The following is a 16,951-nucleotide window of genomic DNA, read 5'->3' as shown; positions in this document are numbered from 1 at the left end:
ACTCCAGTTTAGACAGCATGAAAGTGATGAGAGATTCCAGTTAAAGGGGTTATCCAGGAAAAAAACTTTTTTTTTTTTTTTTTTTATAAATCAACTGGCTCCAGAACAGATTTGTAAATTACTTCTATTAAAAAATCTTAATCCTTTCAGTACTTATGAGCTGCTGAAGTTGAGTTGTTCTTTTCTGTCTAAGTGCTCTCTGATGACACGTGTCTTGGGAACCGCCCAGTTTAGAAGCAAATCTCCATAGCAAACCTCTTCTACTCTGTGCAGTTCCTGAGACAAGCAGAGATGTCAGCTGAGAGCACTGCTACCAGACGGAAAACAACAACTCAAATTCAGCAGCTGATAATTATTGAAAGGATTAAGATTTTTTAATAGAAGTAATTTACAAATCTGTTTAACTTTCTGGAGCCAGTTGAGATATATATATATATATATAAAGTTTTTTCCTGGAATACCCTTTTAAGCTGGGTTATAAATGGTATTATTTCTGTAGTGCAGTCATTTATTTAGTTATTCAAATATGTAGGAGGATGCCACACATAGACAAATGTATCAGTTAAGTCCCTCAACATTCCTCCAAATATACTTTATTGCTTACATAATAATTGTTCTTATCTAAATGCTTTATGATCTACAATGCATAAGCTTGCTGCTAAAACCTACCCATTCTAATGTATTGAACAGACTTTCATTGGCAGAAACTTCTGAAACAGATTTGCTAAATGTAAATATACCCTTATGAGTCACTCTTTCTTTTGGTATAAAAATGTAATAACTAGATTAATAAATAAGAAAAATTTTCATTTTTGTCTTTTTCCATAGTTTCGCACATTTGACCCCTGTAAACAACTCTGGTGCAGCCATCCAGATAATCCATACTTTTGTAAAACAAAAAAAGGACCTCCCTTGGATGGAACAATGTGTGCACAAGGAAAGGTAATATTCTACATTTAGTATTGCTAATATATATATATATATATATATATATATATATATATATTTCCATTTAAACCAACCGTTCATTATCTACCAGCCAATAAAGTGAAATACTGAAAAATTATACTGCATTAGTCATATTTGTCATATCTGACAAAATGAGCTGCAACAGCATAGGCATTGGTCATATATAAAAGGAAAATATTATTTAAAGAAATGTACAGTGCCATACTTAGAAAGATTAAAAATAACAAAATAACATTTGTGTTTAGATACTTAAAGTACTATTAGATCTATTAAGAAAATGGAAGCTGTATTACTCCTTGTACTTTAGAAGTATACTGGTTTACAATAAAAATTCTGGTACATCATCTATAATGCCTGAAGACTATATAAGACACTCTGCATAATATTGTCATCTTCTTTATAATAACTGTAAGGTCATTTAATCAGAAAGATGTAGTGTTTGTATTTGAAAATTAGATATCTTCCTTTTTTATATTTCCATATTTTTTATTAGATTTTATAGTGAATAACTTCAAATACAAAATACACCATGAGACAATGGATACCTGTTTTCTAGACACCTTATTGATTGCTTGACTCACTGTTAGTTATTGTGCATAGTCAGTTGGGGGTAAAGGTGAGCATTTCTATCTACCATGTTTATCTTTTTCTGCCCAGCTAGGCAACAATTGCCTGTCATTACTCTTTTTCACAGTCAGTGGCATAGATAGGGTTGGTGTCACCCAGGGTTCTATAAAATAGTGACCCCACCTCCCTTCTTCAAGTAGTTTTCTTCCCATATAACACTGAGGGAACTGTGGCCGGGTAGAGGGTTTACTTGATTTTCCTACACACATTGTGGATTTAAACACCTTTTGGATTTAAAGGGCTCTGCATTACTTATTGCAAATACACAATCTTCGTATTTACAGTGTGCAGGAATCGGGTGTGATTCAAATTTTTTATTTCCTATGAGACGTGATAGGCTCCCATGATTTAGCATGGGAGCATGTTGTGGAAAATTACTTCTACTCTTATAATTAAATAAACCAATTTCTAAGTCCGGTTAGAGCATTCTGTGCTTTTAACAATGTGAAATTAAAGCTCCCAGACCTGAGAAATGGTAAAGATATGCTGAAAGTTTCACCCATCATTGTTGAAGACCTTCAAGTGACAACAGGTCTCATGGGACACAAAAAGATTACGCAGTGACATTGCCTTTAGGAGTACAGTCTTCTCCATAATTGATTCTTTTCCTCCTGATTTGGTCCAGACCGTGATGATTTGTTTCTCTCCCCTGTAGTGTTTGATGCACGGACATCTTTAGGGCTTCATCTGTACCAAGACAAGCTTTTCATAGTAGCTTACAATATTGCCCCTCAAAACATTAGCACACACTATGCCCCTGTATATAATACTGCCACACACTGTGCCCAAGAAGAGAATACTGCCACACACTTTATTTCTTCAGCCTCTGTGCCGCCCTTTAATGCAGCCTGGCCACAGCATGACAGCAGCATTGGGAAGTAAAAACGGCTGAATCTCACCCCTGGTGGTGCCGCCTCGCTTCGTGATGTCGCCCGGCGTGGTCCACACCCCTAGCAATGCTACTGATCACAGTATTATGCTGCTGTCTATATTTTTTAACAAAATATTATTTTTGTGGATATATAATAAGTTACAAATATATTGAAAATATTGAACTGTTGAAAAAAAAAATATATATATATACCAACCAGTATTACCAACATCACATTGCATACTTTCACATATACAGAAATTTCAAGTGCAGCAGCCTCCCATTGTCTTCAATAGAATTCTGCTGCACTGTACATACTGCTACATTTTTTGCATTTTTTTAAGTATACTGTCCATTTTCTTTCAGAAAACAACCCAATAGAGGAGCTTTTGTCCATGCAGTTTTGGGTGGTCTTCTCAAAGAGGCTTCACTGTAAATGATATTATTATAGCAGCTTCTGCAGCGATTTTAGTCTTATTTTAAGTCCACCGTAGTTACCAAATGCGCACACTTGCTTCAAATGTATTAAAAGCAAATGTCCATTATAGTCAGGCTTTATGTACCCCACAATACGTACTTCAATTCACAATATCAAGGTGTTCAGTACTGCAGACAGGTTAGGTATAATGAATAATCTTCAGACACATAGAGAAGGGATAAACCTATTTCTTCTTGTTGGTTTTATCTTCATAGTTTAAGTGTTTTATAACATTGCAATGCCAAAAATCGTATTTAACAATATGTAGTAAGGCATACCTCGGTCAGATGGAGAAAGACACGAGTACAAACCTGCTGCGCTACGTTTCAGGGGCATGCCCAGGGCTGGATTAAAATAGGCCCAGCCGGCCACCAAAAAGGCCGCTGAGGAGTGTAGCCGCCCACGCTGCAAGACCGCGAGAGAACAGAGTTTAAATCCTCTGTTCTCTTGCGGGCCGCAGCGGCCGGCAGTCAGAACAGCTGATGCGGTACATTTTTCATTGCCGCTCACTTCGCCGGATATGACCTCCACACCAGTGGGGGATCCAGAGGGGGGGGGGGCCCGAGATTGTTGCCCCTCCTCCCATACTATAGCATGGTGCAGTGGGAACTGTCAGCTGTACCGCTCCACCACTCCCTCACCTTTCTTACACCCATCACCTTTCTCACATGCTGCGGCTGCTCCGTTCTTGCAGTGTGAGTGAGAGCCACGGGTACGCCATCCACAGCAGGCCGGTGCAATGACATCACATCATCGCGCCGGCACCCGGAGGTCACGTCCCAGCGGCTCTCACTCACACTGCAAGAACTGAGCAAATTATAAGTGAGAGGGGCAAATTATAAGTGAGGGGCACATGTCAGGGGGGCATTTTATGTGAGGGGCACAGGACATGGGGTTATATTGAGGGGCACATGACGGGGGAATTATATGTAAGGGCACAAGACAGGACCCCCCCCCCGTCATGTGCCCCTCATATATAATACCTAATGTCCTGTGCCCCTCACATATAATGCCCCCTGACATGTGCCCCTCACATATAATTTCCCCTCAAGGGGCATTATATGTGAGGGGCACAGGACATCGGGAATTATATGTGAGGGGCACAGGACAGGGGGCATTATATGTGAGGGACACATGTCAGGGGGGCATTATATGTGGGGGCACATGACAGGGGGGCATTATTTGTGAGGGGCACATGTCAGGAGGCATTATATGTGGGGGCACATGACAAGGCCCCACCTGTCATGTGCCCATATAATGCACTTATAATGCCCCCCTGACATTTGCCACTTACTTATACCACCCTGGCATGTGCCCATCACTTATAATACTCACTGTCCTGTGCCCCTCACATATAATGCCCCCCTGTCATGTGCCCCTCATATATAATGCCCCATGTCCTGTGCCCCTCACATATAATGCCCCTGTCCTGCCCCCTCAGGGGGCATTATAAGTGAGGGGCACAGGACATGGGGCATTATAAGTCAGGGACATATGTCAGGGGGGCATTAAATGTGCACATGACAGGGGGGGGGCTGTCCTGTGCCCCCACATATAATGTCCAATTTCCTGTACCCCTCACATATAATACCCCCTGATGGGGCAGGACAGGGGGCATTATATGTGAGGGGAACATGACAGAGGCATTATATGTGAGGGGCACAGGACAGGGTGCATTATATGCGAGGGGCACAGGACAGAGGGCATTATTATTATGTGGGGGAACAGGACGTGTTATTATTATCATATGTGGGGGCAGAGGATGGGGCATTATTTCTATATATATGAGGGGCACAGAGTGTTTTGCATTTCAGAGGTATAGGCCGGCATTTATCATTGTAGGTGTAAGTGAAACATTTTTCTACACCTTTTTTTTTGTGCTGGTAATGTGTAGGGAGCACCAAATTTATTAAAAGGTAGCAGACCATTTGATACATTTTCTGCAGGTCACATACACTAAAAAGCTAAGTCTGGGCTGGTGTAGTTTTAGAGACTTTTCAGTGGCTTTGTGCCTTTTTTGCAAAAAGGTGCAGTTCAAAAAACCCATACATATCATGTGTATTGCCAAAATCAGTGGATTGCAACTCAAGGGCAAAAAAGGCATGAATAAACCCTGCTTGCGCCTTTTTTGCACCATTTGCGTTTTCATTTTATATATTATGTAAATATTTTCATTAAAAGGCCCAGAAAAATTCTCAGCACCAGGCCCATGAGGCTCTTAATCCGTCCCTGGGCATGCCCCCTTAGTCATGCACACAGAATCGTGGCTCAGGTGGGTTTAAATGTGATAGTGGAAGGCTCAAGGTAAATAGATTACCTCTTTATGTACGGTGCATACTTTCAAAACTTGCTAATAACCAAACCTTCCCAGGGATGTGGAATTCCTCTCGCCCGACGCCCGGGGACATGCAGTTTCAGGCGCCGGGCAGGTGAATTTTTCAGGCCCTTAGCCCTGCTTCGGGCAAGCAGGGCTGGACCTGAAAGCCCCCGACAAGCATGGCAGCGTTCAGAGTAGAGTCTGTGATAGAGTCTGGCTGGACTAGGCTCTATCAATGGATCGCAGAGCAAACAGATCAATGGAGTTCATTAGAACTCTATTGATCTGCATGAGAAATCTAATGATTCCTCATAAAAGTCCCCTAAGGGACTAATAAACTGTAAAAAAAAAAAAAAAAAAAAAAAAAGAATAAAAAGGTTTTAATAAAAGTTTAACCCCTTGGGGACCGGAGGGTTTTTCCGTTTTTTGCACTTTCATTTTTCCTCCTTACCTTTTTAAAAATCATAACCCTTTCAATTTTGTACCCAAAAATCCATATAATGGCTTATTTTTTGCGCCACCAATTCTACTTTGTAATGACATCAGTCATTTTACCCAAAAATCTACAGCGAAACGGGAAAAAAAAAACATTGTGTGACAAAATTGAAGAAAAAACACCATTTTGTAATTTATGGGGGCTTCCGTTTCTACATAGTAAATGTTTCTGTAAAAATGACACCTCTTTATTCTGTAGGTCCATACGATTAAAATGATAGCCAACTTATATAGGTTTGATTTTGTCGTACTTCTGGAAAAAATCATAACTACATGCAGGAAAATGTATATGTTTAAAATTGTCATATTCTGACCCCCATAACTTTTTTTTTATTTTTCCGCCAACGGTGCGGTATGAGGGCTAATTTTTTGCGCCATGATCAGAAGTTTTATATTGATCGGACTTTTTGATCGCTTTTTATTCATTTTTTCATGATATAAAAAGTGACCAAAAATACACTATTTTGGACTTTTTGAATTTTTTTGCGCGTACGCCATTGACCGTGCGGTTTAATTAACTATATATTTTTATAATTCGGAGATTTCCACACGCGGTGATACCACATGTTTATTTTTATTTACACAGTTTTTTTAAATGGAAAACGGGGGGGAGGGGGGGGGGGTGATTCAAACTTTTATTAGGGAAGGGGTTAAATGATCTTTATTCACTTTTTTTCACTTATTTTTTTGCAATGTTATAGCTCCCATACGGGGCTCTTACACTGCACACACTGATCTTTTACATTGATCAATTGTTTCTCATAGGAAACTATTAATCAATGACTCATGCCTGGATCTCAGGCACTGAGCAGTCATTAGGTGATCGGACAGTGAGGAGGAAGGTAGGGACCCTCCTGCTGTCCTACAGCTGTTCGGGATGCTGCGATTTCGCTACAGCGATCCCAAACAGCCCCCTGAGCTAACCGGCATTCGTTTACTTTCACTTTAGATGCAGCGTTCAACTTTGAACACCGCGTCTAAAGGGTTAATAGCGCACGGGTCCTGGCCCTCCATGGGCCCTACCCACTATGACTGATCACGGCGTGGCCCCGCGTTATAGAAAGGGAGTTGGAGAAGGGCGTACAGGTACGCCCTCAGTCCACAACAGGTTGAAAGACACACATTAACCCCTTCAATATTAAAAGTTCAAATCACCCCCTTTTCCTATATAAAATCATGTAAACATATTAAAAATAAACACCTCTCTGTGCGTAACTGTACGAACTATTAAAATAAAAAAAATATAAAAAAAAAAGCTACAGGGGTCAGAAAAACGCAATTTAAAAAAATTTGAAAAAGTTCAGATTTTTTTTTTTATTACTAAAACATCGCAGAAACAATGTCTGGTATTGCTGTAATCAGGCTGGCCTGAAGTAACAAAATAACATGTTAGCTCAACCACAAGGTAAATGGCGTAGAAAAGAAAACCACTCAATCTGCTAAATTATCTTTTATTATTTCAATTTCACTTCACCAATATTTTTGTTTGTTTGTTTTGGAGCATATGTTATAGAAAAATTAAAAGGTTTCATTATATAAGTAATTTATGGCTATTATAGGACGAGGAGGAAAAACGAGAGTGTAAAAGCGAAAATTGGCCCGGACAAGTGGATCGTCATGAGGGGCAAGTAGATTTTGCTCCGTTTTATTCCCAAAGACAAGTAGTTTTTTTAAAATAATTTTCCACATCCCTGCACAATAAATCCACATTTACAAAAATAATTTTAAATTACAGTTCTTATTCAGTCCTTTTGGCTTCAACGATTTTAGTTCAACGATCCAAAATGTTTCCCTTTTCAGTAAATTCCTTCTATTCACATCCATATTACTACTAACAGGTACTTCCTCAATAACCTGCCACCTTAGATCAGCTGCTACATGTCCATTCTCTTTAAAGTGTTTGGCTACCGTGGTTACCCTATACTGCGGTACTACAGCAGCACTAGACTCCAAGTGTGCATAGCGCCTAATTGCCGACTTATGTTCACAAACTCTTATTTTTATAGCTCGGGATGTTTGCCCGACATAAATAAAGCCGCAAGGGCACTTTAAAAGATAGATAGCATTAGCGCTGTTGAATGTGTGGTAAACCCTAATGGGAATTTTGTACCCTTTTGTAGGATGTAAAATGTCACTTTTATAATACCATTACACTGGGTACACCAAATGAAAATATACCAGTTTTCTGGCTGCCATAAATGTTTATTTTTTCTTTTGCATAATATCACTATATATAAGTTTGTCCCCTATAGTCTTCCCCTTCCTAGAGCAGCAGAGTGCCAATAACACTGATCAGTGTTATGCTTTGGCATTGCAGTGATCAGTGTATGCAATCAGAAGATTGCATGGTATAGCCCCCTGTAGGGGATAAAAAAAAAAGTGTTTAAAAAAGAAGTGTTTAAAAAAAATCCATGTGAATAAGCCGCCCCAATAAAAGTTTGAATCACCCCCCTTTTCCAATTTTTTAAATAAAATACAATAAAAAAAAAAAAAAATCATATGTGGTACTGCCGTGTGCGCAAATGTCCGAACTATTAACATATAAGGTTAGCTAAACCACACGGTCGATGGCGTACATGTAAAAAAAAAAAAAATACCAAAGTCCAAAATTGTTAATTTGTGGTTACTTCAAATACCATAAAAATATTAATAAAAAGTGACCAAAAAGTCCCATCAAAACAAAAATTGTACCTATAAAAACTACGGCACAAAAAATGAACCCCCATATAGCCCCGTACATGGAAAAACAAAAAAGTTATATGGGTCAGAAGATGACAATTTTAAACATACTCATTTTGGTGCATGTAGTTATAATTTTTATAAAGTAGTAAAATAAGTCAAACCTACATAAATCGGGTATCCCCGTAACCGTATGGACCTAAAGAATAAAGATAATGGCCCTCATTTACTAAAGTCCCACCGACTCTTTTTCTCAGTTATTGCGCCTAAATTTTAGTCACAACATCTGTGCGACTAATTATGCAACCAAATTTTAGTCGCACAGCCGAGTGTTTTAGAAAAGGTTTTTTTTTTCACTCTGAAATGGGCGTGTTTTATGCAAAAATTGGCATTTTACCGACAAAAAACAAAAATTACTCTTGGAGTACTTCCAAAATCACTCTAGAAAAAGTGTGAGTTTGCCTCACACAATAACCGACAGCCAAGAGGCCGAATGAAATTCCAAAAATGGAGTGATTTCTAACAAGGGACTGTTTTCCATTGTGTTTTTTGTGAAAGTAACTTGGTTTATAACCTGAAAACATTTTGTACAGTTCAACACTTTTATGAATAAAATATTGAATGCTTTTGTGATAGTTAATGTTTTTATATTGTTTTTCTTTTTAACACATTTGCAATATTAGGTTTAAATCAATTTATCACCCAAGCTGATAAACAAGGATAATTGTTGTAATGTTTGAAAAATTATAACACATTTTTAAACAAACAAGTCTAAACTATTTTGACTCACACAACTAATTTCTTTAGCTCTGAGTTTGTGCGACACATTTGACTAGTGCAACACAAAAAACCGTGCGACACAAAAATAACCGACATGTGCGACAGAATAGTAAATAAGCCTGAAAAAAAGCAGAGTGATATTGAAAACACTCCACGATAAACACTCCACTCTTATTAAATCAGGGCCAATGTGTAATTTTTAACAAAAAAGTGCACTGCATGGATAAGGAAGCCCTAAAAAGTTGCAAAATTGTGTTTTTTTTTTTTTTCATTTCAACCCTTCACCCCACAAATAATTTTTTTTTTGTTTCACCTCAGATTGTTATAAAATAAGTAATGTTATTACAAAGTACAATTGGTGATGCAAAAAAACAAGCCCTTATGTGGGTCTGTAGGTGCATAATTGAACGTGTTATGATTTTTAGAAGGTGAGGAGAAAAAAACGAAAGTGCAAAAACGAAGATTGTTTCGAGTCCTTAAAGGGGTACTCCGCCCCTAGACATCTTATCCCCTATCAAAAGGATAGGGGATAAGATGTCTGATCGCGGTGGTCCCGCTGCTGGAGTAATGACAGTGGGGTGCTGCAGCCATGATCTCGGGGGTGCCCCGCGGCGGGACCCCCATGATTAGACATCTTATCCCCTATCCAAAGGATAGGGGATAAGATGTCTGATCTAGGGGTGGAGTACCCCTTTAAGTGGAAAATGGTCTGAGTCCTTAAGAGAATGAATATGTAGCAGCTGATCTAAGGTGGCAGGTTGTTGAGGAAGTACCTGTTAGTAGTAATATGGATGTGAATAGAAGGAATTTACTGAAAAGGGAAACATTTTGGATCAATTAACTAGAATCGTTGGAGTACTGTAATTTTAAAGTATTTTTGTAAATGTGGATTTTTTTGTGCGAACGAAAGGATTGGTTATTGGCAAGTTTTGAAAATATGCGCCATACATAAAGAGTTAATCTATTTACCTTGAGCCTTCCGCTATCACATTTAAACCTACCTGAGTATGATCCTGTGCACATGACAAAGGGGGCGTGCCCCTGAAATGTAGCGTGGCAGGTTTTTACTCTTGTCTCTCTCCATCTGACTGAGGTATGTCTTACTACAACTTGTTATATATATATATATGATTTTCAGCATTACAATGTTATAAAACACTTAAAATATGAAGATAAAATAAACAAGAAGAAAGTGGTTTATCCCTTCTGTGTCTGAAGATTATTCTTTATACCTAACCTGTCTGCAGTACTGAACACCTTGATATTGTGAATTTAAGTGATTTTAGTCTTAAACAAAACAAGTTTATTTAACAGAGAGTAGGAAAAATAGACTGTGCACATAAGTAGCAACTTTAGACACTGAGGATAATCATATAAAGAATACAGCAACAATCAAAATGGACATAACATTAGAACAAGGCATTGGGAATAGAAGGTAGTGGGATCCAAGGACATAGGCAGACTGGTACAGTCAATACAACAGAGGTAAAGCATGTGAAACAAATTATAATACAGTCACAATGCGATATCATAAGAAACATCCCAGGAGTGAGGAGAGTCCAACCAGGGTTGCCAGACTTTACAGAAGACAATACCTGTCAATTTTTCAGATATCATAATCAAATTAATCCTGTCTGTCACAGCAGGGAAGGACAAACTTGGTGACCGCTACTTGGAGGCAATTTAGATACAATCAGCAAGTAAAACATAGTGGGCCAGTTTAAATGGGGCAAATTGCATTGCGGGCGGTCTGTCACCAGGCAGAACACTAGCCACAAGGGGCAACAAACCGCAATAAGGGTCAATATTAAAGGTGACAAAAGCTGATCACCAAGGGTCATAACCATAACATATGGCCCATAGATCCAGTGACTTGGCACCGCCTAAGAGGCCCGTTCACACTGAGTAATTAAAGAGGAATTTACTCGAGTAATTCCTCTTGAATTCTCCGCTCCAAATTAATGCACATCTCCTCTGCCCATTGACTTTAATGTTATTTTTGCTGTCTTGTTCACACTGCGGAAATTCCGCTAGCAGAATTCCGACGCTGAATTCCTTTCTGCTTGAAGAAAGAACATGTTCATTCTTCAAGCGGAATCCGCGAGCTGAATCCAATAGAAGTCAATGGGAAAAAAAAGATTGTAGATTGGAGTAAGAGATTGTAGGTATGAGAGAACTTGGGGCACCTTAAGGGATTCAAAGGGTGGAGGGGAAAAAATGTGTACAGAATTGAGAAACACGAGAAACAAGAAATCTCTTAGGGTGCATTCACATTCACGATTTTACCATCCTCCTTTTTCTCACGATTTTTTACCTTCAAATTGTACAAATCTGCATGCCAAGTCATATCCATTGACTTCCATTCAGTAATCATATTGAACACATGCATCAGTTTTGATCCACATTCGAATTTACACGTTTTTAGATCGGGGGGTAATCGTGTCCAATAATTTTTTGGGATTATGGCCTATGTAAATTGTATTAAATCGTGTGAAGATGCGATTTCATCAGATTTATCACACACATTTTTTTTTTCACTTGTGCAGTAGCTTTGGAATACTCTGGAAAATGAAATTTTTTGTTAAAATCCGATGAAATTTTCTGCCATATGATTTTTGGATACGATTTTAAATTGGATGCCAAACAAATATTTACATTACAATTACATACAATTTCAGGTAATCTGATTTTGTCCGATTTTACTGTCCGTTAATCAGATGGTAAAATCATGATGTGAACCAGGCCTTACTGTATCCAACTGACAGAAACCACCAAAAAAGTCCACAGGATTTAAGCTAGGAGGATATTCTGCAGTGATTTTAACCCGATAACGACCAAGGACGAGTATAGACGTCCAGGTTGGCGGGCGTTCCTGCACCTGGACGTCTATACTCGTCCATTATTCTCGTGGGTGCTGCCCAGTGCACCCACGAGATCGCGGCAGGGACTCGGCTGTATCACACAGCCGGGACCCTGCTGCACTGCCAGGACCGAAGTAAACTTCGGTCCCGGCAGTTTTAACCCTTACAGCCGCGGTCGGAAGTGACCGCGGCTGTAAGGAGTTCTGACAGAGGGAGGGGGCTCCCTCTGTCTCCTCTGCAGCACCCCGCAGCGCGATCGCGGGGTGCTGTGTGTGGCCGCACTGCAGGGAGTGAAGTTCACTTCACTCCCGACAGTTTAACCCTTACAGCCGCAGTCAGAAGTGACCGCGGCTGTAAGGAGTTCTGACAGAGGGAGGGGGCTCCCTCTGTCTCTCCTGCAGCACCCCGCATCGCGATCGCGGGGTGCTGCTGCATGCCTGGGCTGCCGGGGGTCCTACAAAGACCCCCAGGTCTGCCCTGGGTATTGCCTGCCAGTGAAATATGCTGCCTGCTAGTGAAAACTGGCAGGCAGCATATAACTGCAATGCTTTGGAATACTAAGTATTCCAAAGCATTAAAAAGTGTAAAAATAAATAAATAAATAAAATAAAAGTGTAAAAATAAATAAAAATGTAATAAAAGTGTAAAAAAAAAAAATATATATATTAAATATACATTTATTAAATGAATCTAATTTAAAAAAAAAGCATAATGTGTAGGATCGCATTGGCGGACATCCGCAGCATGTAATATGCTGCGGATGTCCGCCACGTAATCCTACACATTATGCAGCAGTCACGGTAATGAGCTCGCTGCTGCGGCTGGGTAGCTTTGTGCGTCCACTCATAGCGGCGGATTTTCCGCCAGCAGTCATGAGCGGACACACTGAGCTACCCAGCCGCAACAGTAATGGATATGTTCGCCATGAGCGGGTGCTTATTCCCACAACATGGCGGATATATCCATCAGGAGCCTTAACTGTCACAGACAGACGCGTTATACTGCCAGCCGACCAGCCAATAACTTGTAGGGGTGCGGTATATAAATGGGGTCACTTGTGGGGGTGGGGGTACTGTTCTGCCCTGAAAGCCAAATGGCGCTCCTCTCCTTCTGAGTCCTACCACGCGGCCAAGGAACCATATATGGCCAAAGCGGGGGTATTTCCGAACATGGGACAAGCAGCTAAATAAAATATAGGGTGCATTTCTTTCAATATCAGAAGTGATGTACAAAAAATATGCCCCCCAAATGATGCATTTGTGAAAAATTGCAATTTTCGAATTTTTAACACTGACTTTGTAATAATTCCTGCCAAAAAACTATGGTGTTAAAATACTCACTGTACCCCCTAGTGAATACCTTGAGGGGTCTAGTTTTTAAAATGGGGTCATTTGGGGGGGGGGTTCCTATGTTCTACTACCTTTTAATTTCTGCAAACCTTGCATAGCACATAAAAAAAATGTACTTTTCAAATTTTCTAAATTTTCAAAATTTCAAGTTAAATTGTTAGGGTTCTAACTAATTTAAAATGTTAATTAAAAACTTAAAAATGATGTCAAAATAAAGTAGACATCTGAAAGTATAAGTTTCATGAACTATTTGGTCAGTAAGTATAAATATATGCAACCAATTAGTGTTAAAATAGCAAAAAATCGTAATTTTTTGTAAAAATTTCATGATTTTTTGCATTGTAAAAAAAAACTACAAATGATATCGGCTTACTTTTACTATGTACATGAAGGACAACTTGTGACAAAAAAACAATGTCAGAATTATCGCGATTGGCGAAACGTTACCAGAGTTATTCTCTAATAAAGACAGACATCCCCGATTTGAAAAAACAGGCCTGGTCTTTCAGGGGCGTACAGGTTTATTTGCATTGGTCCTTAAGGGGTTAAACAGTGAGTGTGCTAACAGGGGAGAGAAGTGGAGAGCGTGGTAAAAGCAATGTCTCTTAGGAGTCATAATAGAAACAGTGACTGGGCAGCACATGAAAGACAATAATAATTTGTGAATTAGGAAGACGTAGGCGTATAGGAGGGGTATACAGCACAAACAGCTGAGTTTTCATATGAAAGGCTCCAGAAAGTACTGTACATAAAGTTCTAAAGTCACTGGGATGTTGATTGTATCAATTTTTTTGTTGTTTAAAAATAACAAGTGTAATTTTCAGGTATCATATTGTATGAAAAGTGTTGCAGCTGTATGTATTACATATATACTTGGATATAAAATAGAGTGCATAGGTGGTGGAGTGCCTTTAAATAAGTGGCAAGATTCTGCATTTAAAACACAAATCAGCAATCGAATTGTCCATGTGATTTCCAAAACCCTGGAATTGAACAAAGAAAAGAAGAAAATAAGCTTTATTATACTCACAATGTAAAAATTGATAACCTCATTTGTGTTAGTCAAATGGAGACATTTATCAGCTACTTGACTGGATAAACTTTTAAGGACGCAACTATCTAGACAGATATCAGTATACAGCATACATAGGTATAATCAATGATAAAACAAAGGACATTTTAAAAATGTTAAACTTCAGTGTTATTATATAGAATTACTGCTACAAACATTGATACTTGCATACATCTTTGACATACACAGCGTTAAGTCAAATGTTTTGTCTAAGTTTAACTAAATTGATTAATTCACATCTGAAGATTATTTCTTTAAATACCTGTAAAATGATGGGTTCTTTCATCTTTTGTAATCTGATTTCTCCGAAAAAATTTATTAGTATTAGTAACATTTAAGTATGGCATATTTTATCCTACAGTATATTAATGTTTGCTGAGCTTGTTATATATTTTATGTGTATTATATATGTTTACTATGTGACAACATCCATGTACAACTCACATGCAGCCCCTTTATCTCTTTTAAGAGAATTTTTACTGTTGAGAACCAAACTATACTAAATGGGTGCTAGTTAAATTCTAAATTCTTACTATCAGATTCAGATCCTCTGCATAGATGTTAGTTTATATTCCATCTATCAAATTGTTTATTTTACACTGTTTATGCAGGGGGTTTAAAATATGTATGTGTAAATAAAGCCCTAACCATAAGCATCATGTGACTCTAAAAACACAGCATAAGGACAGTGTGAGTGTTCACTAAAAAGAACTTCTCACCTGCACTAAACTCAATGTACTGGGTTATAGTGCAGGTGAACAACATTAAATTGAGTGGTCACTTACTTTAATTTGTACAGTACAGTGGTCCTTCAAGTTACAATATTAATTAGTTCCAGGATGACCATTGTATGTTAAAACCATTGTATTTTGAGACCATAACTCTATGGAAACCTGGTAATATGTTTTGAAACTTCTAAAATGTCATCCAAAAATAGGAAAAAGTGAGGATTAAAGAAAAATAAGTATGGGTCGCTATAGAAAGATTGTCCTTTCCGAGCACCTCGCTTTCTTTACTACAATGGCTCCCCTCTAGGGAAAGGGCTCTGATTCTGTCGCCTGTACTTTCACGATTGCTGGCTTTATGGCATAGTCTCCTCAATCGCTTCCCTTTGCAATCGGCCCCGATTGTTCGTAATCCTAAATTCCCTCCTGGCATGGTCTCTTTAGCGTTCTCTTGGTGGTCGCATGTGACTTTATAGACAGATTAGGCATTAAAACAGCTGATCACTTTCTTACTTTTAATGTTTTGCCTGATTCTGAATTATTTCGATAAAATCAAATCTCTAATTTTTTTGTATAGTCTGAAAAGCCTGGGGGCAGATATTATCTCTCACACCTTATACAAATTTCTCTGCTTTTCCTCTTCGGATGGTAGAGGTTTAATCTCCGCTATCTGTGGTATCCTACTGGGGCCTACCATTAAGCTTCTGTATATGTTGGCGTGGGAGAAGGACCTGGGGAGATCACTTAAAGGGGTACTCCGGTGGTCAACGTGTTTTTCCGTTTTTGACTTACCCTATTTGTTTTGTTTAATTTCTATTCTTGTTGTTTAACCTACTCTATTTCTGTTCTTTGTTGTCTTTTTATCCCCCACTTTGTTTACCTATCTTTGCTTCTATTTCCTGTTTCTTGCTGTGCTGAAAACTACAAATCCCAGCATGCCACATGCCTTGCTGGTTTGGGGCGGCTCCTTTTTTTTTTTTTTTTCCTTCCTTTACCCATCCTACTATTTTGCCGGGTCGGCCCCCTTATACACAGCACACTAATATAATTAGCCTTGGTTGGGATACACTGTCATACACACACTAAAGGGACTACAACTCCCAGCATGTGTCATTCAGGAGTCTTCAGTCTGTGATATAACACCAGCATGCTGCCTCTGTAGTCTCCTGGGGGTTGTACCACACCTCTGTAGGGCATACACCAGTGTTTCCCAACCAGGGTGCCTCCAGGTGTTGCAAAACTACAACTCCCAGGATGCCCTGACAGCCTTTGGGCATGCTAAGAGTTGTAGTTTTGCAACAGCTGGAGGCACACTGGTTGGGAAACATTGGTGTAACATGATGTGTATGCTGAATAGGCTAGAACAGTGTTTCCCAACCAGTGTACCCTCAGCTGTTGCAAATCTACAACTCCCAGCATGTCCAAAGTCTGTCAGGGCATGCTGGGAGTTGTAGTTTTGCAACAGCTGGAGGCACACTGGTTTGTAAACACTAGCATACACACACACAACAGGGACTACAACTCCCAGCTTGTGTCATTCAGGAGTCCCCCCCCCCCTCCCCCTTCACATATAGGGGAAGATTTATCAAAACCTGTGCAGAGGAAAACTTGCCCAGTTGCCAATAGCATCCAATCAGCTTGCTGCTTTCATTTTTATGAAGGCCTGTGAAAAATGAAAGAAGCAATCTGATTGGTTGCTATGGGAAACTGGGCAAGTTTTCCTCTGCA

General features: G+C 39.2%; 1 protein-coding gene across 1 annotated transcript in view; it reads left to right on the top strand.

The window, feature by feature from the left end:
- Positions 1–16,951, top strand: part of LOC130267183 (A disintegrin and metalloproteinase with thrombospondin motifs 2-like) — a 761,535-nt gene that overhangs the window by 488,202 nt on the left and 256,382 nt on the right. The window contains 1 exon segment of the mRNA XM_056516542.1: positions 829–942. Coding sequence (XP_056372517.1) covers positions 829–942 — 114 coding nt within the window.

The sequence above is a fragment of the Hyla sarda genome, chromosome 4 (assembly GCF_029499605.1).
Source record: "Hyla sarda isolate aHylSar1 chromosome 4, aHylSar1.hap1, whole genome shotgun sequence".
In the NCBI taxonomy this organism is placed as follows: domain Eukaryota; kingdom Metazoa; phylum Chordata; class Amphibia; order Anura; family Hylidae; genus Hyla; species Hyla sarda.
This window is presented reverse-complemented; position numbering and strand designations above follow the sequence as displayed.